Source organism: Mustela nigripes, chromosome 10 (assembly GCF_022355385.1).
Source record: "Mustela nigripes isolate SB6536 chromosome 10, MUSNIG.SB6536, whole genome shotgun sequence".
Lineage (NCBI taxonomy): Eukaryota > Metazoa > Chordata > Mammalia > Carnivora > Mustelidae > Mustela > Mustela nigripes.
In genome coordinates this window covers 15,006,122-15,028,720 of record NC_081566.1, presented here as the reverse complement: position 1 = coordinate 15,028,720, position 22,599 = coordinate 15,006,122, and the positions used below count along the sequence as shown (strand labels likewise).

The 22,599-nt window shown below is 42.9% G+C and overlaps 1 protein-coding gene across 3 annotated transcripts in view; it reads right to left on the bottom strand.

The window, feature by feature from the left end:
- Positions 1–7,638: 7,638 nt before the first annotated feature.
- The window catches only part of CENPF (centromere protein F), a 61,918-nt gene continuing 46,957 nt past the window's right edge, over positions 7,639–22,599 (bottom strand). For all 3 annotated transcript variants that reach the window (XM_059412694.1, XM_059412697.1, XM_059412695.1), the window contains exons 16-20: positions 22,429–22,590; positions 19,923–20,085; positions 14,094–14,567; positions 12,493–12,671; positions 7,639–8,885 (exon numbers count right to left, since the gene is read on the bottom strand). In XM_059412694.1, the coding sequence (XP_059268677.1) occupies positions 8,682–8,885; positions 12,493–12,671; positions 14,094–14,567; positions 19,923–20,085; positions 22,429–22,590 (1,182 nt within the window). In that variant the 3' untranslated portion in view covers positions 7,639–8,681. The remainder of the gene's footprint in view (positions 8,886–12,492; positions 12,672–14,093; positions 14,568–19,922; positions 20,086–22,428; positions 22,591–22,599) is intronic.

The window sequence follows — 22,599 nt, the reverse complement described above, 5'->3', positions numbered from 1 at the left end:
GGAGAAGTTACATAAGAAAAAAAAAAAGTTTTCTCAATATCTCTATTGCAGATAAAAGTAATAATTTCTGAGTTAGGGTGGGTTTGTAAGTAATATTTCTTTCTATTTCCCTAACTTGCTGTCATTGTTATATTGACTAAACGCCATTCCCCATTTCCAATGGCTCCTGCAGACATTCTTCCGTATTTTTACTTAATCTTCTGTGGGTGTGTCCCTCTAACTCACTCCAGAACTCAGCCTCTCTGTCAATGGTTAATTGTCTCTAAAATCATATGGCAGGGCTCCCCTCCACTGCCATTTAAAGGAAATACCTTGAAATAAGTTGGAAGGGTTGATCTTCTGCTTTGGTTCTGGTTTTCATAAATGGAATCGAATTCCGGTAAGAGTCTGGGAGAAGAAGAGAGATCTTAAAATACTGACACATTGTATCTGAAAAATTTTTTTTTGTCATTTAAAAACCAATTGTGTCAAAGACCCACACAGCCATGTTTAAGAGCTACTGAAAGAGAAGCCCTAGGGTACATAAAGAGGTGGAGGTTTTTATAATATTTTATTTATTTGACAGAGAGAACACAAGCAGGGACAGTAGCAGGCAGAGGGAGAAGCAGACTCCCCACCGAGCAAGGAGCCCATGCGGGGCTCGATCCCGGGACCCTGGAATCATGACCCGAGCTGAAGGCAGGCATTTCACTGACTGAGCCACCCAGGTACCCCATAAAGAGGCAGAGTTTTGAGCGGACTTTGGCCTGTGGGAAAAGCCTGGCAAGGGAAGAGTTAAGGTTCCGTGATCCTGCCACCAGAAACACTGGGTGTTCATGCCCCATGTGTCTGTCCCCATGGCTATTCCATTAATATGCACACACATACCTCTCTATGCAGCTGACAATCTAATCATAGTTTCCCTACTGGGTTCCCTAGAATCATCTCCAGGTCTTTAAGGCCACAGCAGAATGGAGGGAATATTCCATCTGCATAGAACGCAAGATCTAATTTTCTTAATGTGATCCAAACTTGCTATTCCTTTCAGTGCCATGAATGGGCACTTTTAGAAAAAATAAAATGTGTAAATAGCTATTCACATTGACTGGCCACATGCTCAATTTTTGAAAAGCACCATCTGAGTAGCTAGAATCTGGGTTTCAGGACATAGTGTGGGACGAAAGAGAAAACGGTTTCTTCTTTGGGACTTCAATTTCTTCATCTTCAAAGTGATAAAGAAAATCCAGATAATGAAATCATGTTGTTATAATAGGAGTTACGGAAGCTCTACAATTCCTTTAATTTGGGACTTAGAGCTACTATGAATCACCTGATGCTTAGGAAAATCACCATCCAGCAGAATAATGAAGGACTAAAAGATTGGCATCAAGAGGCATTAGGAAGTTACATGGTTTCTTCTTGTCATTCTATTTGTAACTTAGGTTTCAAACAGGTACCCTGGACCAATTTAAAAGAATTGCTTTTCATGACAGACCTGGTGAAAGAAAGACCATGAAAGGAATGGGTTTCAAAGGGATCTCCTGCTCAGGTAATAGCAGGCCAGGCTCCAAGAAAGTGTAAAGAGTGTAGATCTTGACTAACCAAAAATTCAGAATATAGGCTTTGCAATTTTATCAGCTTGCTTGTGGGTGAAGTAAAAGAATTTCCTACTGGACGTTGCTTTAAAGTAGAATGTTTTGTTTTGTTTTTCTGATCTGACAAGAAGCCCAAGGTTCGTTCAGAGGCTTAACAAAGTTATCAAGGGCTCATTTTTCTGATCTGACATCTTGTATTTTGGAAATGCTTTATTTCTGGCCTTGGAATTGGTTACTGCTGACTGGTTATCATAACGGTCACGGGCAAAAGACAATGGCAGGACCATAACTGACTTATGTTAATTACATTGCTTCCCTGGGGGCGGGCCCATATCTTTTTCTGAGCCAAGACTGCCCAATGTCTGAACAAAAGTGGGGTTCTCCAGGCAAGAAAGAAAGTAGAAGTAACAGTTGGGTATGCAGCAACAAAAATTTTGTCTGGGGCTAAAAAAAAAAAAACTTGGCTGACGTTGGTTTAAAAAATAACTCTTCATTGACTACAACCTATGCCACATTTGGGAAATCAGTGTGAGACTCTTCCAAACCAACATATTCTCTTCTTAAACGAGTTTATGACAACCTCAAGGGGGGAAAAAAATCTAATTTTGTTATACATGTTGGAACAAGATTTGGGTTGCTAATTTGGGCTTCTGGCTCTTATAACAACAGATTGGTAAGTGGAATCTGCAGTCTTCTCCATCAAAATACTTGTTTCAAATTCTAGGAATGAGGGGTATCCTCCGTTTATTAGTTCTGCCATTAAAATAGGATACTTTCAAGTCTGGGAACATATGGTGCTTCCACACAGAGGGAGACCCTGATTTTCTCATAAATTGAATACTCAGCCTCTGGGAAAAAACTAGCTGGGCAGAACGAAGATGTAACTCACCTCTCTGCTTTGAGTTGAGGTTGGTTCGGAAGGCAAATAGTCTTCACACTTAATACACCTGTTTACCAACCACAGCAGAGCATTTTTCCTTCCCCACGAGTCTGTGACTCCAAGCAAAGTGACCACCCACCTGCTGTGTGGGCGCACGATAAAGGCTGCCCATAAATAGCACAGAAGGGACAGAGCATTGTGGGCTAGCACAGGGCACCCTCATGACCCTTTGCTGGCCTAGGTCCAAGAATATGGCCATTAAACCAACAAGCAGCTGGCATTCAGGATGAATAACCCTTCATGCGGGCTGCCCAAGGTCTAGCAGGAAGGAGAGGGCATGCGCCCAGCAAATGCTCTGGTAGATAACACAGCTGTGATTTCAACACCAAGAGGATCTGTTCACATTTAAAATTCAGGAATATCCCCATGTTTCGCTAAAAAGTCTGTAACTGTGGAAAGCTGCCATTTTCCTATCTCCTTGCAAAAGCACCACTGGGGGGAAGAGGAAAGTGAAGGAGAGATCCCCCTATTACGACGACAGGGTACCTTTTGCTGGAAACCCCAATGCCAAATCCCTGACTACCTCAAAGGTTTAAATGAAGTGAAAGAAAGCACACTCTCCTTAGGCGCGGAGTTGTCCTAAGCCAGGAAAGAGAGAAACTTCTGGCATTGAGATTCAGAATGGGATTCTAAAAACTTGTCAGGCCAGCGTCTAGTTTCCTGGCCTCCTGAATCCCTTCACTCTCTAGTTAGGGGCAGATAGTAATATATCACACGCTTTGGACTAAAAATCCAGACCAGAGCCTCAGTTTTGTTTTGCCACAAACTTAATAACCTCTTGAGGTCTCTTCCTGAGTGGCAAAACACATGATTATTAAATACCAAAGGCTATAAAGCATTGGAAACTGTGAGGATTCCATTTGGCAAATACAGTATTCTTATGCAAATAAACAATACCCTCTGGGCAAACTCACGCTGCCCTAGAAGAGAGGAGTAACAAGATGCAGACATCTTATTCATCAGCCACATTTCTTTGCATTGAGGGGAAGGGGGCTGGTGAGAATTTTGTGGGTTGGAACTCCCATCTGCAAGTGAACAAAAATATGTGAAGTTTGGGGATATGTGTGTTTCCTTGTGATTTTCTATGACATAAATAGAACAAATCACTTAAATTTACTCACACAAATACATCAACATTGAGCAGGACGGACCTTGCCTGCAGCATCAGAACCAGCATAAAAGTCATCACTTTTCCTTTCGTACCAGGAGCAGCTGCTGTTAGAAATGTGGTGGACAGAAATCTACATTCCTGGGGCACCTGAGTGGCTCAGTGGATTAAGCCTCTGCCTTCGGCTCAGGCCCTGAACTCAGGGTGCTGAGATCAAGCCCCACATGGGGCTCTCTGCTCAGTGGGGAGTCTGCTTTCCCCTCTCTCTGCCCGCCTCTCTGCCTATTTGTGATATCTCTCTGTCAAATAAGTAAATAATCTTTAAAAACATTTTTTTAAAAAGAGGCACCTGGGTTAAAGCCTCTGCCTTTGGCTTGGGTCATGATCCCAGGGTCCTGAGATGGAGCCCTACATAGGGCTCTCTGCTCACCAGGGAGCCTGCTTCCTCCTCTCTCTCTGCCTGCCTCTCTGCCTACTTGTGATCTCTGTCATAGAAATAAATAAAATCTTTTAAATTTTTTTAAAAAAAGAAAGCTCACTTTAAAAGAAAAAAAAAAAAAAAAGGAATCTACGCACCCATTACTCTCCCCGGGCATCACTAGATCACCACAAATTTGGGGAGAAGAGAAGAGTAGGTGACACTGGACAATGGTTGAGGGGTAGAAAAATGAGTTTCTGATCATCCAATGCTTAAAATATATATTTTTCAGAAAAAACAATGTTGCGAGTGTAGGTTCTCCATAGTTGAAACAAATGTAATTGCCATTTTAACATAGTATGAGCTACATGGACTACCTGAGTTTAAGTTCAGGCACATTCTGCAATGTTGCTCCTGTAAGGAAATATATTCTGAATTCCAAACAACTAATTTATATATAAACATCACCAATACAACTCATTTTTTTTAAATCACAGTAATTGTTTTCTTTGGGTATTTTTAATGAGCCAAACAAAGAAAAACCCAGACCAGCAGGTGATTACTTTGCAAGATCAGTAACTGAATGATACTACAAACCTATAGCAATTATACGCATTTGCAAAATAAGCATTACTGGACTTGACAATGGTGAGAATCTTGTAGGTCGGAACTTAATCTGAAATTAATGTGGAGTGTTGGGTACACAGATTTATCTAACACTTTTAAGCTGCTGTATTTTAAAAATTATGTGCATCTATCTTTATATAGAATAACCTCATTTTATTATTTGCAAAATCATACATAGTTAAATATTAACTAATTTTATCTGACAATTCCAAAAGGTATTATTCTTCCCAATTTTGCCAGAGGAAATTGAGGCACAGTGAGTTATTTGCTCAAGGTCACATGAGGACCCCAGGCATTCCAACACTTCTCCCTTTTATAAAGATTTTATTTATTTATTTATTTGAAAGACAGATAACACAAGCTCAGGGACGGAGAGGGACAAGCAGACTCCACACTGAGCGTGGAACCCCATGCAGGGCTCGATCCCACAACCCTGAGCTCATGACCTGAGCCAAAATCAAGAATTGGATGCCCAACTGACTAAGTCCCCAGGCGCCCCTGACGCTTCTCATTTCTAAGGTCTACATTATACTAAACTTTTGTATTTAAAGCCTTACAAATCTCTAGGTTTTTTAAGATTTTCCAAAACAGACTAAGAGGATTTAGTTTTGAGTAAATAATGCTTGTGCATCAAGTGAGTAGTTACAATTTTCACAAGTTGAAATGTATCGCTAGTCTTCTATTTATATACAAAATGAAGCACCAGGTAACACAAATCAGATGCCATCATCCTAGGCTTGGGGACATCTCCACTGCATAGAAAAGGTGGAAGAGCTACTTCTGTCTCTTGAATATTTGTGCTACCAGAATTATTCTGGAACAGTCTGCCTCTAGAGAGGCAAACACAAACAAGAGATTGAGCTCTAAAGTCATGAAACGGAGGTTGAAATACTTCAACTCCCTAAGCCTATTCCATCTTCCATCCAGTGACGATAATCTCCACTTTGCAAAGTTGTTGTGAGACTCATCATTATTATAAACAAGATCTCCTTAGACATGAGTCTGTAGCTCTGTGTCTCTTGGATCTCAGCCTGTAAAGTGGAGATCCTGCTGTCTACCCCACAATGGTGTCTAGGTTTGAGCAGACACGTAAAAACAGTGTAAGGTGCATGTAATGTCCCACACAGTGTTTTCAGCAGTTGAACCATATGGCTCAGGTGAATAGTGGGCACCAGATCCATGGCACCCACGGAAGGTGGGAGGCTGGTTTTAGGTTTTAGGTCCTCAGGCTTTTCCCAGTAGAATGGCCTGGATCTTCGAAGCGTTTCCAAAATCTCTTCTGTGTGTTCTCTCCGGTCAGTGAACCATAAAGCCCCTTCCTCTCAAGGAAATTCAGCTTTTAGGCTGGAAATGGGAGGGAGAGCCTAGCTCAACCATCTCCACAACCAGCTGGGAACTACCAATACCAGACACATAGTGTCCTCCAGAAGAAATAAGGATATTCCCTTTGTCAACCACAAATGAGAAATATAAAATATACACTACAGATGAGTTCAACTTTCTGACTGTGGTATATTAAACCGATGAATCAAGAGAATTGATCATAGTTTATTTCCCATTTAAGCTACTTTTGTGACATGTTGCCATAGCCTGAATGACCTGGGAAGAACTAACTTGGAGATCCTAAGACCGCTGTGCTCAGCCACCCTAAGAGGAGTTCAAAGTTTTTTCCCTAACCCAAACCCATTGGGAAGTGGAATGGGTCTCCACCCCTCCTAAAGTTGGGGGCCCCTGGGAAGAAGGGTCTTAACTTTTTTCCAAGTTCAAAGAAACCTATGAAAAGTTCATAGTTCCAACAAAATAAATAGAATGGGGACAAATGAGAAAAACCACAAACAAACCTCTAAGGTTAACACATGTACAAGTAGATGGGTGATTCTTAAGAAATTGGGCTACAATTAAATGTTGGTTTTTATTCCCTTTTTATTAAAGATTCAGCCCCTTTGGACTCTTGATCATTCCCAATAAAATGAAGGACCAACTGAGATCCTACAGAATATTCAAGATGAAAGAATCTCTCCACCAAGTCCCTCATTGTACAGGTTGAGAATCTGACTCCTGGCTCTCTGGAGTTGGTCTGTTTCTCCATATGATTGGTCAGCTGGGATCTTTCTGGGACCTAACTGGCTTAACAGGTACCTCAGAGTTGGGACCGGGGTATATTCACTTTCCATCCTATTTGCAGCTTGATATCCTGCTTGCCCATTTAGGACGACTGTGAACAATTGCAAAAATGGAAGGCATGCTAAGTATTTCCTATAACATGGAGCAGCTACACAGTCCACCTGGGAAAACGTGAAGACGCTTTCAAGGACCCGTGGAGCTCCTCAGCGAGTCCTACTGAGTGGAATCTTCCAGTAACTGGAGACAGCCAACAAAGCTGATGGCCTGATCCCAGTGATGTCTACTCCGGGCCATGCCCTTGAGCACATGGCAGCCTTGGGATGATTTATGATAAGGATATTGCACCAGACCACAACCCCGAGCCCCTGAAGAAAGAGGAAAGTCAGGATATCACTTTCAGTAGATGAATACTAAGAAGCTTAATATTATTGAAGCATTATTCAACAACAGAGGCCACCTTACAAAGGCCAATTTTAAAATATAAATGATAGTATTTGTCAAGGTTTATATATCAGTCTGAACTGAAAGCTAAGAGCAAATTATTTTTTAACTTGCTCATGTCCTAGAAAATTTTCTTACCCTGACCAAGGACAAAAAAACTTGTTCCAAAGTTTTTGGATTTGATGTGGCTCATAATGCCTGCATATTTTCAAACCCTGTCATCAATAAATAAGCTGGAAAATACCATACCTGTGTATACTTGCTGATGCAATTTACTGGGTACACACAATGTGCCAGGCACTGGCTGGACATATTATTCCTGTATAATTCCTATATAATCTACATGACCCACATTCTAAATCATGTCTTTTAATATAACCAAATACATTCACTAAATATACCAGTATCATTTGTTAAAACGCTAAGATTTTTATTTATGTGATCGAAAGAGAGAGAGAGAGAGAGCGAGCATGAGCAGGGGTAGGGACAGAGGGAGAAGCAGACTCTCTTCTGAGCAGGGAGCCTAATGCAGGGCTTGATCCCAGGACCCTGAAATTATGACCTGAGCCAAAGGCAAACGCCTAACCAACTGAGCCACCCAGGTGCCCCAAAACTTTTCTAAGAGGCTGTTGACATTAGCAAGAAATAGTGCCAATGCTCTGAATGCATTTATATTTAGAAATCATTTTTACAGAAAACAAAAGTGACTTTTATTAGGAAGGAAAATGTCTTGTTTTAATACGAGATCACCATTCGTGAGAACGCACACTAAAAGAACAGTAACAAATTGGTCTCAGGAAGAAATAATACAATGACAGAAAACTTGCTACACCACATCTTCAAGGAGCCTGCAAACAGGCCCAGTGGAAACAAACCCACAGCTCCTGCCAGCCCCACACACAAGTATGTACAGGTCACACCCGCGAACATTTAGAAACCACGCCGGACGAGGAGGAGGATCACACTCACACGTGTCTATGCGTGCGTGATCTTTCTCTGTTTTACTCAACTGAAAGAAATTCTTGATCTAAAATTGCTTCATGCCTAGCTGTACACATAGGAAATATAAAGCAAAAGTTCACATTTTCCTGGGAGTTTTTCATCGGAAGTAGACGACATATTTTGGATTCTCTTAGGGTGAAACCCACATATGAACAGAAGTCACGGCATCATGCTTGCCATCGAAGTACGACATCACCAAAACCTTTATATGGTGCCACATACACCATGGAAGAAAACTGTCCATGAGGTGGTGATCAGTGCTTTCGAACTTGTCCGATACTTCTACCTGTGAGAGCTAAAGAGTACAATGTACTTAGATTTCTAAGTGATTGTTTTCTTCCCACAGGTAATGTGCTCTCTGACTGAAGAAAAAGCCTTTGCAGACAGGCATGCTGCCTTCTGGTCAAACACGGCCACCTGCCAGGGTCCTGACACACAAGGTCGCTTCTACTGGACCCTGCAGTTCTCACTGCTCTTGGACTCGGGGACAGCTTCCGGGCTGGGGGCGAGCCGGCCTCGCTTGGCCCTCAGGCCCTCCCTGGGGCTGTCAGCTGGACTTCTCTCAGGAAGGTTACTGACCGAGAGGGATCTCGTGGTGGGTTCTCGGAATGAGGCGCTTGAATCCACTGGGCTTTGTTGAGCAACCTTGACCTGCAACGAAGCATCTTTGTTAGAAGCGTAAATCACATTCACATTTCTACAACATGAAAATAAAGTGCTTATGTCACCACATTTTGAGTTAAAATGTTTAACTTTAACTCAGCCCTCTGCAGGTACACAGCTATACCATTTCTTTTTCCCTGAGAAAAGGCCCCACCTCACAGAAGCTAGGAGGGTGTCGGACATGAACTCTGGTGACTCCCCCTGTAAGCCTTCCTTGACACCTCTGATGGCCAAAGAAGACTCACTCCAAAGGCTAGTGTGATATTCTTAGATCAGAAGGTAAACTTTGAGGGCAAAGTCCTCTTTACCGTTCTATCCCCAGTGCCCAGAATAGGCTTGACTAACTGGCAAATTTCAATATATGCCTGAGTGAGAATCAAAACCAGCTTTCATTCAGCTCAAGTGAGCCCTGCTGTCATTCAAATGAATATAATCCAAATGAGTAAGACTATCTTCATATGGTGGAAGGTTTATTTACAACATTTAAAATACCTAGAACCTGTTCCTCATATATAGTCATTTTAAACATTCTATTTATATATATTTTTTAAAGATTTTATGTATTTATTTGAATGAGAACGAGGGAGCACGAGCCGGCAGGAGGGACAGAGGGAGAAGCAGACTCCCACTGAGCAGGGAGCTTCACTCGAGACTCGATTTCAGGACCCCGGGATCATGACCTGAGCTGAAGGCAGACACTTAACCAACTGAGCCACCCAGGCGCCCCTCTACCCCTCTACTTATACTTGTTTTGTTTCCATACTGTATTTGCATTAAAGCAGAATAAATAATAAAGTCCCAAGAGAGTAAATCCACTTTCTGATACCGGCCTTTTAAGAGAAAGAGGGACCTCAGAAGATGTGAGGCTTTCGGACACCTGGGTGGCTCAGTCAATGAAGTGTTTACCTTCAGTTCAGATCATGATCCCAGAGTCCTAGGATCGAGTCCTGCATCGAGCTCCTTGCTCAGCGGGGAGCCTGCTTCTCCCTCTTCTCCTCACACTGCTTGTGCTCTCTCTCGGTCTGATAAAATCTTGGAAGGAAGGAAGGGAGGGAGGGAGGAAGGAAGGAAAAGAAAATGTGGGACTTTAAGAAGCCGTCGAGAGGGCACGGTAGCCGGTAGAGTCAAGTTTCTGAGGTTTACACAGTCCTAACAGAAGATATGGGGTCGGGGAAGAGAGAGAGGAACAAGACCGATGAAGGATCGAAAAGCTTCATTTAGCCAAAGTTAAAGGCAAGAGTGGAGGACTCAAGCAGGAAGATCTTTAAAAGGTAAAGAACAACAAGGAGGGGACCCCTGTCCGTCCCCACAGGGAGAAGGAGCTACGTGACGGAGAGCCACAGACTCCAGTGACCTCCTCCTGAAGCAGCAAGAAAAAAGAATGGAAACTATTTCCCCATTTATATTCTTTCCATAGGAAGTAGGTGGTTTTAAAAGGCAGCTAACTACTTTTCATTACAGAAAACATAGTAAATCTGGCCAACAGATCAAATCCCTGGAAAGCTTGCCTCTAACTCGGATTGTGTGCAAGACACTTAAAAGGATCAGCCTCGAAGGATCAGAACTTAATGGAAAATTACCGTCCATGGAAAGTTAAAGGAAAAAAACAGAGTTTCACTGATACTTTTTTTAAGTAGAAAATGATACAAAAGACAGGCATTTCCCTTGAACCCATCAGATGTAGGAAAGTCAGATCTTCAGGTTCACCATTGAAAAGAGAGAGATCGAGATCACTCGCATTGGGAAAAGAGTATCTGAGCCATGAAACTCTTTCTTAATCCCAATTAAATAGCCAAAGCCCACCCATTGGCTTCCCCTCTAGACTCAAGTTCTCTGATCATGAACTGAGGAAATTATTATAGGCTGCGATCAGTTTAAACTGTGATTTTGATCCTCATGTTAGTCAATTGGCTTCAGACTTGTCCCTGTAGGTAGATGAGGTCCAATTCACTAAGTATTTAAGCTATTAAGTGTAGGGGTGTCTGAGTGGCTCAGTTGATTAAGCGTCTGTCTCCGGCTCAGATCATGGTCTCGGAGTCCTGACAGATCAAGCCCCGCGCCGGGTCCCTACCCTATCTTACAACTCCATCTGCAACCACAGCAGCCAGAGGACAAGCACGTGGAGGGCTCAGTAAAAATGAACCTCATTCACAGTAAGAAACACAAGTACCCACTAGACCACTGACCAACACCGCAGTGACGGCATCACCATCATCCTCTGTACTTTAGTGTCGGGTCCCCTGGCACTGACCACCATCCCCAGGTTCAGACCAAGTCTACAGTCATGACTCACGTGTCCCCAACAAAAGAGGAGCATCTGGGCTTATCCATCCCAGAGACATCCCGGAGACTGACCCTCACCTGCTTTGCATCTCTCCCACCTTGAACCCGACAGATGTCACCAAAGGTCCCGCTAAATGACCTAAGGGAATGTCTCTCTCAGACCGCAGCCAGGCACATCAGGCAAGGACTCAACATCCTATTTCTAAGCAATTGCCTTTGGAAAAGATGCCTCGGCTCTCTATTTTTCAACCTGAATGATGAAATTTGCTTAACTGATGAGGCAAGCATCTTATAAGGCACCTCAGAAAATGCTGACTGACCAATAGGCTGGGTTTTGAAGAGTTTGCATCTAACCGGGAAGTCTCCCAGGGGCCCCCTGTCAAGAGGAACCAGGCCCCATTCCCTTACACAAGCGCACAAGACTGCCTCGCGATTCCTCAACACTGGTGCCCAGGGCGGCCGGGTGCCGCCTCACTGAACACGAACCTGCAGGAAACCATGGTTACCGCTTCACTCAGCGGGCTCCGCAGCATGTGGAAAGCAGGCCCCCTAGTGTGCAAAGCTCTTGTTCCTGGATAATAAGTCTGAACAGCACATGGAAACTGCCTTTCCAACAGGTCCTCGGAAAAGAGGGGAGAAAAATGACCCCTGGGGCAATTTCATGAGAGGATTTCCTAACATATCTTTAAACTTCTCCTATTGTAATCACGTGAGGACACCAGCAGCTCCAGAAAGTCAACAAATAGGCGGCCGGATGCCTGACACCGTATGAGAGACAAAGACACAGGGAAACCGGAATCGTAGTCAGGAGCCCCACAGTCCTCATAGTGCAGCTCGGAAGGAGAGCTCCTTTCTTTAGATGTCTAATGAAATATTTGCTTTTTATAAAGTAAAGGAGTAAAAAAGATAGGGGAAAAAACGAATTGCCAGCTGGGGGTCCAAGGGGTTAGAGGAATAAGTGTGAAACAAGCAATGAGCAATGCCTGTGGTCAAAAGAAAGATGACCTCTTCGATTCCTTCAATGTCCTGCTTAACACGGGCTTACACACACTTTGATGTCTGATCTACAATTTCTCCTCACTGAGCATTTTCCATCAAACTCTAAGCGGCCTGCCGGATCAAGGAGACCACAGCTGCAGGATAATGTAATGTTTATCCCCAGGTCTGCTCACTATGTCCTCAGGACTAGCTTCCTTACAGTGTGTGGAGAAGGTCAGACTTTTAAGAGTTCCCAAGTCAGTGTCAAACCCTGGCCTGACAACCCTGTAATTTCCTGGATTTAGGACGGCAGATCCAGGTTCCTAGGAGTTACCTTCTGTGATCTGCTGCCACCAGCTGTTGGCTGGGAGGTCTCAGCCTGATTTTCTTTGTTGAGGCTCAGAGGGGATGGCACTAACTTCTGCGCAGCGAGGCGGGGGCTGGTCCGAGTCGGCATGGTGGTTCTCCGCAGGACATACGGGCTTGTCTTTCCTGTTGGGATATCAGCAAACCCTAAAGGCAAAAAATGCTGGCTGTCAACATGGCTAGGTCCGACTGAATCCACAGTGGAAACAACAGACATCAGGTGAAGTTCTCACGGATAGAAGAGTAACTCCAGAAACACTGCCAGCCCCAGTGGACAAGGGATTGACTTCACAGTTGCCAAATCAAACAAGTAGCTAGTGGTTTCTTACCAGACACACAAGAAAACACAATGGAAAAGGGGAAAATAACATTAAACAGAAATTTTTTTTCCCGCTTCTTCTAATTCTAATCAGATGTCTTAACTCTTCATTTTTCTAAGATCTGGAGAACATACCAGCAAGACTCCCCATAAAATTTGGATTGGAGAGAAAAAGGGAGGATCAAATGGAAACGCAGAGAAAAAAAAAAAGTCAGCTCTTGTTTAAAATGAGAAAAGGTAAAATGGTAACAGCCCCTGCTACTCAGGTGGGAGGAGAGAGCCGACCCTATAAAAGAGGGATCTCACTGTCTGCTCACAAGGTCTCCCTCCACAGTGGGAGCAGACGTGACCGGAGGTGCGTAAGAGCAGAAAGTCAATCCCAGTGACGCTAACGGTCGGCATGTCACACACCCTCCAGAGCCACGCTGATGGCTAACTAAAGCAGCATTTGTTTTTGCCTTTAACCCTTTAATTATAAATAAAACGCAGTAATGAGAAAGAGATAGCTAACGGCTTTGGGGCCAGATTTCCTAAGGGCCAAAATTACTCAGAACAGTGCTCTTCAAATTATCTATGGCAAAGAATCAGTGCTGATATTTCTTTGAGCTACAGGGGTGGGGGGGGGGGTGGTTTCCAACCAGCTATGGAATGATAATCTCTGTATAACACAACAAGAAAGAACCAAGAGAAAACTCAAAATGTGTTTTGCATGTTGTTACCAGGTCAAATTATAATGAAAATGTCCCAACTCTTACTCTTGATTTTTTTTTTTTTTTTTTTTTGGACAAAGACCAGTAACAAACCATTCCCAGACTGGCCAGGGTCCCTGGGCCACACTTGAAGGATCGATCACTAGGTTTAAATTAAAAAAAACAAAAAGTGGTGTCTCACATCCCCTAGCTCGCCTCCTACCTGGGTGAGACCTAGATTAAAGGTGGAAAAGCTTAAAGAGTGTCCTCGATTTGGGGATTTTCAGCACAGAAACATCAAAGTCCGAAGAGATTTTGAATAGGCATTTCTGAAATCTACTAGCACGTTTCGTGTTGCAAACATGAGTAATTAGGTCCTAGTCCTTTTCTCATGCAGAAAGAAAAATATACCTTACCAGTTTAAAGGCGGACTATTGTTTCTGAAGGTCATTTAGTTCTGTTGCACAATAATCTAAAACATAAATGCTTCTTTTTCATATGTGGACTTTTACAGGGAATTTCAAAAGAACACACATAATTTTGCTTTTAAATTATACCTACCTTTCTTTACAACTTCTGGAAGTCCTTCTGGCTCAAACTCAGTGTCTCTGGTGTCCTCTGTGGGGTGAATACCACTTTTGACTGCTTTCCTACTCTTTTTAGAAAATGTCTCTGGGGTAGAAGGCGCTGTGCCTCCTCCATCTTCCCGAATCCCAGTGGACCTTTGTCTTTTGCCTGAAGTTTTATTTTGGCTGGATGACAACTTCTTTTCAGTAGCAGAAGGGGCTGGAGAGTCTTCTGAAACAACGGAATTTAGCAAAGGAGAATTCTGGAGATTAAGTTTAGACCGTGAACTCAGACGAGCAACTTGTGTCTCCAACATCTCTTTGGCTTTCTCTAACTTCTCGTGGCTGATGAGCAGGGAGCAGTACTTGTCCAGGTACTCATCGGCCTCCTTGTTTTTCTCTTCAAGAGTTTCTTTCAGTTCTTTGATCTCTGCCATTAATTCCTCTGCGTTAGAATCCACAGCAGTACCTGTCAAAAACAGAGACACACTGTAGACCACTTGACGTTTCTCTAACTATAGAATGATAAAGCAGATAACCTTAGATTTGATCTTAGATTTTCGCTTAAGAGAAGTGGGAAAGTATATGTATGTGTGTTCTTATAGATCAAACAACTCTTGTTTGGGAGGGATCATATCAAGTACGTATTCTAGTAGGTTAAATGACTTTCATTAAGACAGCTTAAATAAAGTCCATCAAAATCTCAAACTCGTATCCCAGCCACCCCATCAAAACTTCCTTGCAGTTCATAGGAGATCAGATGAGTTAATGGATCACATCCTCAATCTCCCCTGTTCATTCTTTTCAGCATAAGTGAGTAAAAAATAAAAGTTGGTAAAGACTAGGAAGTCTGTTGGAATAGCTTTGGGAAATGGAAGAGGATAGTGACAAGACAAGTAGAAAACAGCTCTGAAAACCATTTTCAAGAGGATCTGGTGGACAAGTGCTTGAGAGCTGCTTCAAAGGCGGTGATAAGGGGAAAACTGTGGTCTAAACTGGCCGACCAAACCAGCAAGGCAATTCCAGCCCCTATTTCAAAGCCCTTCTGGGTTCTTCTTCCCTACCCCGTTCCCTGCGTGCACTAAAACGACCAAGGATACGGAAGTAGAAGGGTATAAATTCCCCTCCCTGCGAGTGCTCGGGGCTCAGACTTTTAGAGAACGGTCTCCTCCGAGCCCATCGGTGTTAAGCAAACCTCCCATCCTCCAAGGTCTCCGAGGGCCACTTGGTTCTTCCATCGGGACCCAGTCCAGGTTCCCTAACACGTGGTTCCCTGCCCTGGAAACCCAACCACACTGGCCCATTGTTGCTACCAGTTTGCAGTTTGCGGCACTGGCGGGGCAGGGAGCGAGCGAGGTCGTAAAGGAGAAGGCGCACGGCCTGATTTCCGGCAGCCTCCCTCCCGCCCAGTCGCCTCAGGCCCGCCACACCCTGCTGTTCCCACCAGACTCAAAGGAGACCTGGCAGGTGACGACCTGGTCCCCACGTCGGATTCCGGTGAGGCCTGGGACCCCAGGACCCAGTCAGGCCCACCCGTCGGGGTGGAAGGGGAGACTGACCATCTCCCAGAGACCCCTTAGAAGTCTCACAGGTCGGGCCTCCCTGGGGGGGTGGGGGGAGAGGAAGGGCCCCTCAGGTCAGGAATGCCCCGAAAGTGGGGACAAGAAGGAATTTCTGAAAGGAAGGGAATTCCACAGATCAGGGCCTCTGGGGCAGAGTGTGGGGGGAATGTAAGAACTTGTGGAGTGAATGCAGGAGTGAATGTGCAGTTTGCCCTGCTTGTCGGGGACTGAGTCTGTGGCTCCACAGGTGGGCACACTTAGTGTCCCCAGAAGCCTGCGTAGTCCGAGTGGGCCCTAACCTGTTTCTATAGTGACCTCATAGGGTCTACGGCAAGCCCTTGGGGCACCACTCTGGGGTTTATACGGACTCACTTTGGCTAAGAGGCACCCAGGTGTCCTCTCGGAGGGTGGACAGATGGGCATCTGACTGGTCTCTCCTCTGGAGGGACACCCACCCTTTATCTGTCTTCACGCCAACGACACCGGGAGGGAACACACAGGGTAGACAAGAGAGCCCCTGGTCATCATGGGTGGAAGTTCTTCCAAACCTACTGTCTTAGACCATATGCTCAAAAGTTTTGAGAAGGGATTCTCAGGAGACTATGGGGTCAAATCATCTCCTGGAAAATTAAGCACTTTAGGTGAACCGGAATGGGCCACCTTCGGGGTCGAATGGCCCTCCGAGGGTGCCCTGAGCCCTACCCACTGTCCAGGTCATTTACACAGTCGTGGTCGGGACTCCCGGGCACCCTGCCCAGTTCCCGTATATCGATTCTTGGCTTCAGGTAGCCCAAACTCTGCCCCCTCGAGTCCGATTTTTGTGCTAATAGGAAGGACCAAAGTAGGATATTTGTAACACAAGTAGATGAGCCCAAAGGCTGTGAGGAAGCAAAGCTTATCAGGGAGGCCCTGCCCAGGGGCATCGGCAGCAGCAACAGGGATGAGCTCTGGACAAGGATGAGCCAGTCAAGAAGCATGGGGACGACCGTCCTCCTCTGACCCAGGGCCTGAAGCTGAGCTGCAGGAACACGGTGCTCCTGCTGCTTCTCAGTGGCATGTGTGGGGAGAACCTGATTTAGCAGCTCGGACAGCCCACAGGAAAACTGATCCAGACAGAAACAGGATGTAAAATAACAGGAGCTCTCATCCTTACGTTTGTGGGGGGCACGTCTGGGTGGCTCAGTCAGTTAAGCGTCTGCCTTCCACTCGGGTCATGATCCCAGGCATCCTTCAGCCAGGGACTTTAAGGAATATTAACAAGCAGCTGCCGAAGCTCCCTTTATTTCTGGGAAATTTCCTGTCTGGCCTGACATGGACTGCCTTCTCCCCATTGTTGGCGGGAAAATATGGCGTCTGCTTCTCTGGAGCTGATGAGCTCCTGAACCGGGATCCCTTTCCCTGCCCTCTAGATAATTGTCTCAAAGTCTTCTTGGGTGATTGTTAAGATAGCTTTCAAAATCTTTGGTAAACTAAAACTTAAAAATTTTGCTTGGATGATAAATGGAATTAACTTTATTGGACATCTAGGTCTTTTCCAAATAGGATAAAGTGCTAAGTCGTTAATTACTAGACATAGGATGGTGCTTTTGACTTCTTACTGCAAAGAAACCAAGGATATTTAAATCTGCCGTTAAATATGTTTTGTGCTTAACTGATTCACAAATTTGCCATCTAAAGAATTCTGGTGCAACAGTTCACTACTCTTTAGCTTTCACTAGAGATTAAGGTTTCTAAAGAGTGCATAATTCTGCTAACTGTAACTAAGACTGGTGGAAATAAGGGAAACAACTCTGTATGTAGAAAAGTAGAAGATATGTAAGAAAGTTATAAGGAGTGGGAATGCATTTTTGTTGAAGGTAAAATAAGGTAATGTTGTACTAAATGAGATGGGTGTTTGGAAAGAAATGGGTTGGTGCAAAATCAGAAACCAAAGGAAAGCTGTAGAAGGTTTATGGAGGGAAGACTTTGTAACAGAGTTTTAGATGTGGTCAGGACGGACTAAGATTGAAATAAACAGATTTTAAAGTATGCTGGCATAAGTCTGCGATCTCTCTGTTCAAAAATGTTTCGGGGCACCTGGGTGGCTCAGTTAGTTAAGTGTCTACCTTCAGCTCAGGTCATGATCTCAGGGTCCTGGGATGGAGCCCCACATTGGGCTCTCTGCTCAGCAGGGAGCCTGCTTCCCCGCCCCCACCCCCGCCTTTCTCTCTGCCTACTTGTGATCTCTCTGTCTGTCAAATAAATAAATAAAATCTTTAAAAAAATTGATTTGCTATTAAGAAAAAAATGTAAACACTTGTCCAAAAAAACCAGTTTCTAGGTTTTGCCTATATCAGGTCTTTAGCATGGCTAATCCTATTTAGGCATGTGCTTTAAAACTTTCTAAGGTTTAACAAGTTTTCACAAGATTTAAATTGTAAATGAAGTCCCTTTAACTCATTAGGACTTTATCTTGATATGCTAAGTTACTCAGGAAGTACTGCTAAACAGGGGATAAACCTTATGTTACACTTGGGTAAATGCTGTAACTATTCTAGAGGTTGTATGCAATTCCTAAAGTTTTAATAAGGTCCTCACTTGATATTTTAATTACTGAAGTGTTATATGTCACAGAAATAACCTGATTTCCTTGCCAGCTATACTGTAAACTCTCATCTCATCAGCTCTTTAACCATGTCCATTCTGAGTTGTTGTCACTTACAATTGTTCTTCCTGTCCTGCAAAATGAGTTTCATCTTCAAGGAAGTTCATATAAAGGACTTTTAGGACAAAACAGATATTTGATATCTTTAAGATCAAAACTAAAATGAGTAAGAATTTCCAGAACTAAAAGTCGCATTCAAACTAGACAAGGGTCAGTAACGCGGGACTAAAGGAACTAAAAGGACAAGCACAGGGCTGCGGCACTGTCGGAGACATTGCTGGTCTCTACTGTCTATTCTTCTGGATTAAGAGAAATTTCCTCTTAAGATATCTATGGCTTAACAAAAAACATGATGAAGTATTCATTTGTAAACAAATTGAAGCATTTAACTTTTCTCTCTACCTGAACCTTCTAAAATTCGAAAGGTCTCAGTAAGTATTCTTTCTTCCATGGCAGTCATAGTTATTTGCAGAAGTTCAATAAGAATCTGTTCTCCTTGTAACAGTGCACCATTGAAAATTTCAGTTATTTTACCAAAGCTTTGACTGGAATTTCTTATTTGAGAGCCATGCAGACTCAGGGACCAAACAGCATTAAGGAACTAAGGTTGACTTTATGAAATGTGGAGCCATAAAGCCCCTTGGAAATGTTGGGCTGATACCCTGCTTACAGAGTTTTTAGCAGCCACACCAGGTAAGTAAAGAATGTCACTTCCTGGCAAGTGAAGGAACTTCAAGATATTTTGGGGACCTCATGAAGAGGAAGCCAAGAGTCCTGATCAACTTGTAGCTGGCCATGGTTGGCACCAAATCCACTGGAAAAACCCCCTGGATCCACAGTTTACTCCAAGTACTCTTCGAAGCAGGGAAGACCACTGACCCACCCTGTGAAGCTGTGGTCCAGAAAAGCCCCTCATACTAGGCTTGGCACCATCTTCCCACACAGTGAGAGCATTCTACTCCGCAGACATAAGTGGAAAAGAGTGACAAGGATAGCTGTGATTTCTTTTTTATTTTACCTGCCACCCAAACCTACAGTCCTTAAGCCTTCCATTTAGTGGACCCACAAAGATGGGCCAAGGACAGCCAGAATCGGCTATTGAAAAATGACCAATGCCAGCACAGAATGTCAATCTGCCTTTGACATAGGAACTTCATAAATGGACATCCACATGAACAACTCTTCTTGGAACAGCTCATTTGCAAAATGTGCTACCAGTTTTTCATATGTTCTATAGAACAGAAGACACAATAATTCTATTTCAAACTGCAGACTTCATTCTGAATCCTACTAATCCTGTGACCCCAAGCTGCACAGAAAATTCAGAAACTGGAAAATGGACATCAACACGCAGTAAAGGAAAACTACACTAGTGTGATGAGTGCTGGGTGTTATATGCAACTAATGAATTATCACACTACCTCAAAAAACGATGTACTTACTATATGCTGGCTAACTGAACATAAGAAAAAATAAATAAAACTAAATAACTAAACCTAAAAACAAAACAAAAAGAACACACAGCACTAAAAACATCTCTGTGTCTACATACCATTCGTGTATGGTTTCACTAGCAGAAAAGGGTTTTGGCTCATGGATGTGCCCAATTAACGCCTACCTGTCTTCTGTTTCTCTTGTGCAGCTTCAAGCTTAGACAGCTCTTTCTGCAACATCTCCTTTTCCTCTTCCAGCTGTTTACAGGATTTGATTAACAATTTTATTTTCCCCTGGGCACGTTCATTTTCCTTCTTCAACTGATTTGCATATTTTACATTGTCCGCCTACGAAACAAAACCTTGAATTTAAAACCTTGAATTAATTTTTTATGAGTATATGAGAAAATAATCATGAGGTATAATTAAGGATCATATATTGTAAATTTAAGAATTATGATGTTCAAAATAAAAATGATTCATCTTCTCTATTCAATTTCCTAGGTCTCCCCAGTAGACACTGTGGTTTTGTCACTTTCTGAGTGGCAGCAAGCATAAATCTTGGTTCCTAAGGAGCCCACCATGTCTGGGGGTTCACCCAATGGGAATCACACCTTAGGGGCTAGGGTGGGAGATACATGGGCATATTTTTGGTGGGTCAAAACTTCTCAATGATTGAGGGGCCTAGTGGTGCAGTCAGTTGAGTGGCTGACTCTTGGGTTTCAGCCCAGGTCCTGATCTCTGGGTCATGAGATCGAGCCCTGCATTATACTCCCCAATCAAAGCAGAGTCTGCTGGAGATTCTCTGTCACCTCTCCCTCTGCCCCTTCCCTCTGTGTGCTCACTCTTTCTCTCTCTCAAAAAAATCTTAAAAAAAAATTCTCGAGGATAGAACTATTTCCATTTGTAGTCCGTGCCTTTGTATAATTTCAATACCCAAGATGGCATTTGTGTTGGTGACACCAAGTGAAGGCCAAATAATTTTATGGCTCATGATACAAACTTAAGTTCTACAGTTGCTCAAATAGAAAGTGAATAGAATGGTAGGAAAATGATAGAATAATACACTTCTCAGGAGTACAAGTTCAGGATTCCTTAACCACATCTGCATATTCCAGAAAGCTCAGACAATGATTTAGAGGAAAAACCTCACCTGAACAGATACAGAGGTATTTATATATAGTCTTTATTTATCCCACCTTGTAAGCATAATCATACATTTTGTTGCAGAAATATGAATTTGATAATGAAGTATTGCCCCATACCTTGCTGGGATATTATGTGATCTATGGCATATGCCTTGTATTATGTGATATTAAAAAAAAGCAGGCTTCTAAAACAAACTAACTCCCAGAGTTTGCTGTTAAGAGATCATGAACATACAAAGGCAAACTGAACTATTTAAGTTTAAGAGAAAAAAAAAAAAGAACTGGGCATCCCATTCACACTGCAAGTAGATTTCATTCTTTGTCTATTTCATTTTGGAATAATATTAGCAGTGTTGCAGTAAATCTGCATTTTTCAGGATTTTTATTTCTGAGTCCAACATTAATTGGATTAGAGATCCATTTAATTCCATTTCAACAGTGCTCATTAAAATTATGCAATCTGAATGGGCTCACCTCACAATGAGCCATTTTGCACACAGTATGTGTAAGACACAGACATTCCCCACAATAGAACTGTCAAAGATCAGACAAGCAGAAAGCATACCTGAAACTAAAATATCACTATATACCAAACTATATAAAAAACCTCAGTTTTTTAAAGGCAGAAAGTGAGTAAACAAAAAAGTAGACTGAAACTCTTCTGTTATGAGACCTATCATGTTTCATTTCGTAGTAGCAGAACATTAGTGACCATGAATGTTATCTTGACTTTTCCTACTTTGTATTTTGTTGGTATATTTCCTTCAACTTGAGAATTACTTAAGAGCTACAGACTTAAGAAGTTTGCCCCTATTTTTCTGTTTCAATGTATTGAATATACGACATCATAATTTTTGCAATTTAAATCACCTTTAAGTAAAGACCTTTATAGGTATTTATCTTCCAGGTTCATTTTTATACATCTTGGATGATATTCATCTTATGAAAAATATCGGTAGGAATCAAAACACCTCTTTCTAAGAAGTAGAATTACTGTAGCACCACCTATAACTAAACAATCCCAAGAGTACAGTTCACCTCTTTCTTTTTTGGAAAGGAGAAAGTTTTACGATCCTTGTGTGGAGATAAGAGGTGAGTATACACGGACGAGTGCATGACCAAGTGCTCTGGTGCACCTTCATCTCCACACGAGCCACGGAAAAAGTGGGCTTGGTGACAGCAGTGAACTTGGAGACCAATCAAGCAAGACTTCGGAATTACCCACAAAATTATTGTCTACAGCTGGAGAGGCCTGCCCTACTCTGCTATCATCAGGCTCTTCATATCCATCTTGAGAAAGTCTTTTACCATCCTCTAATTTGAGAGGATTCACTGAGCAATGCATAACGTTTATTCAAGCTGTGAGACCGCGATCATCTGCTGATTTTTAAATAATAACTCAGCAGAGAAGTGATGCGCTTGTTTTTGACTACCAAGAAAAATGTCGTAACAATTAAAATGAAAACATTAATTCCATGTGATGGAAACCACCATTACCTGTACAAATCATTCTAAGTCATGAAGTAATAAAAAAGGAACATACCTGGATTTTCTTCAATTCTTCTAAAATCTTAGTGGTAGCTTTCAAAGAATTATTGAGTTCTTCTTTGCTGGACTTTAAGAGATCTACCTCGGCCTTCTGCGAGCTGAGACATTCTTCCTGAGAAGACAGTTTCTCCCGGTATGTCTGGATTTCCATTTCGTACTAAGAAGG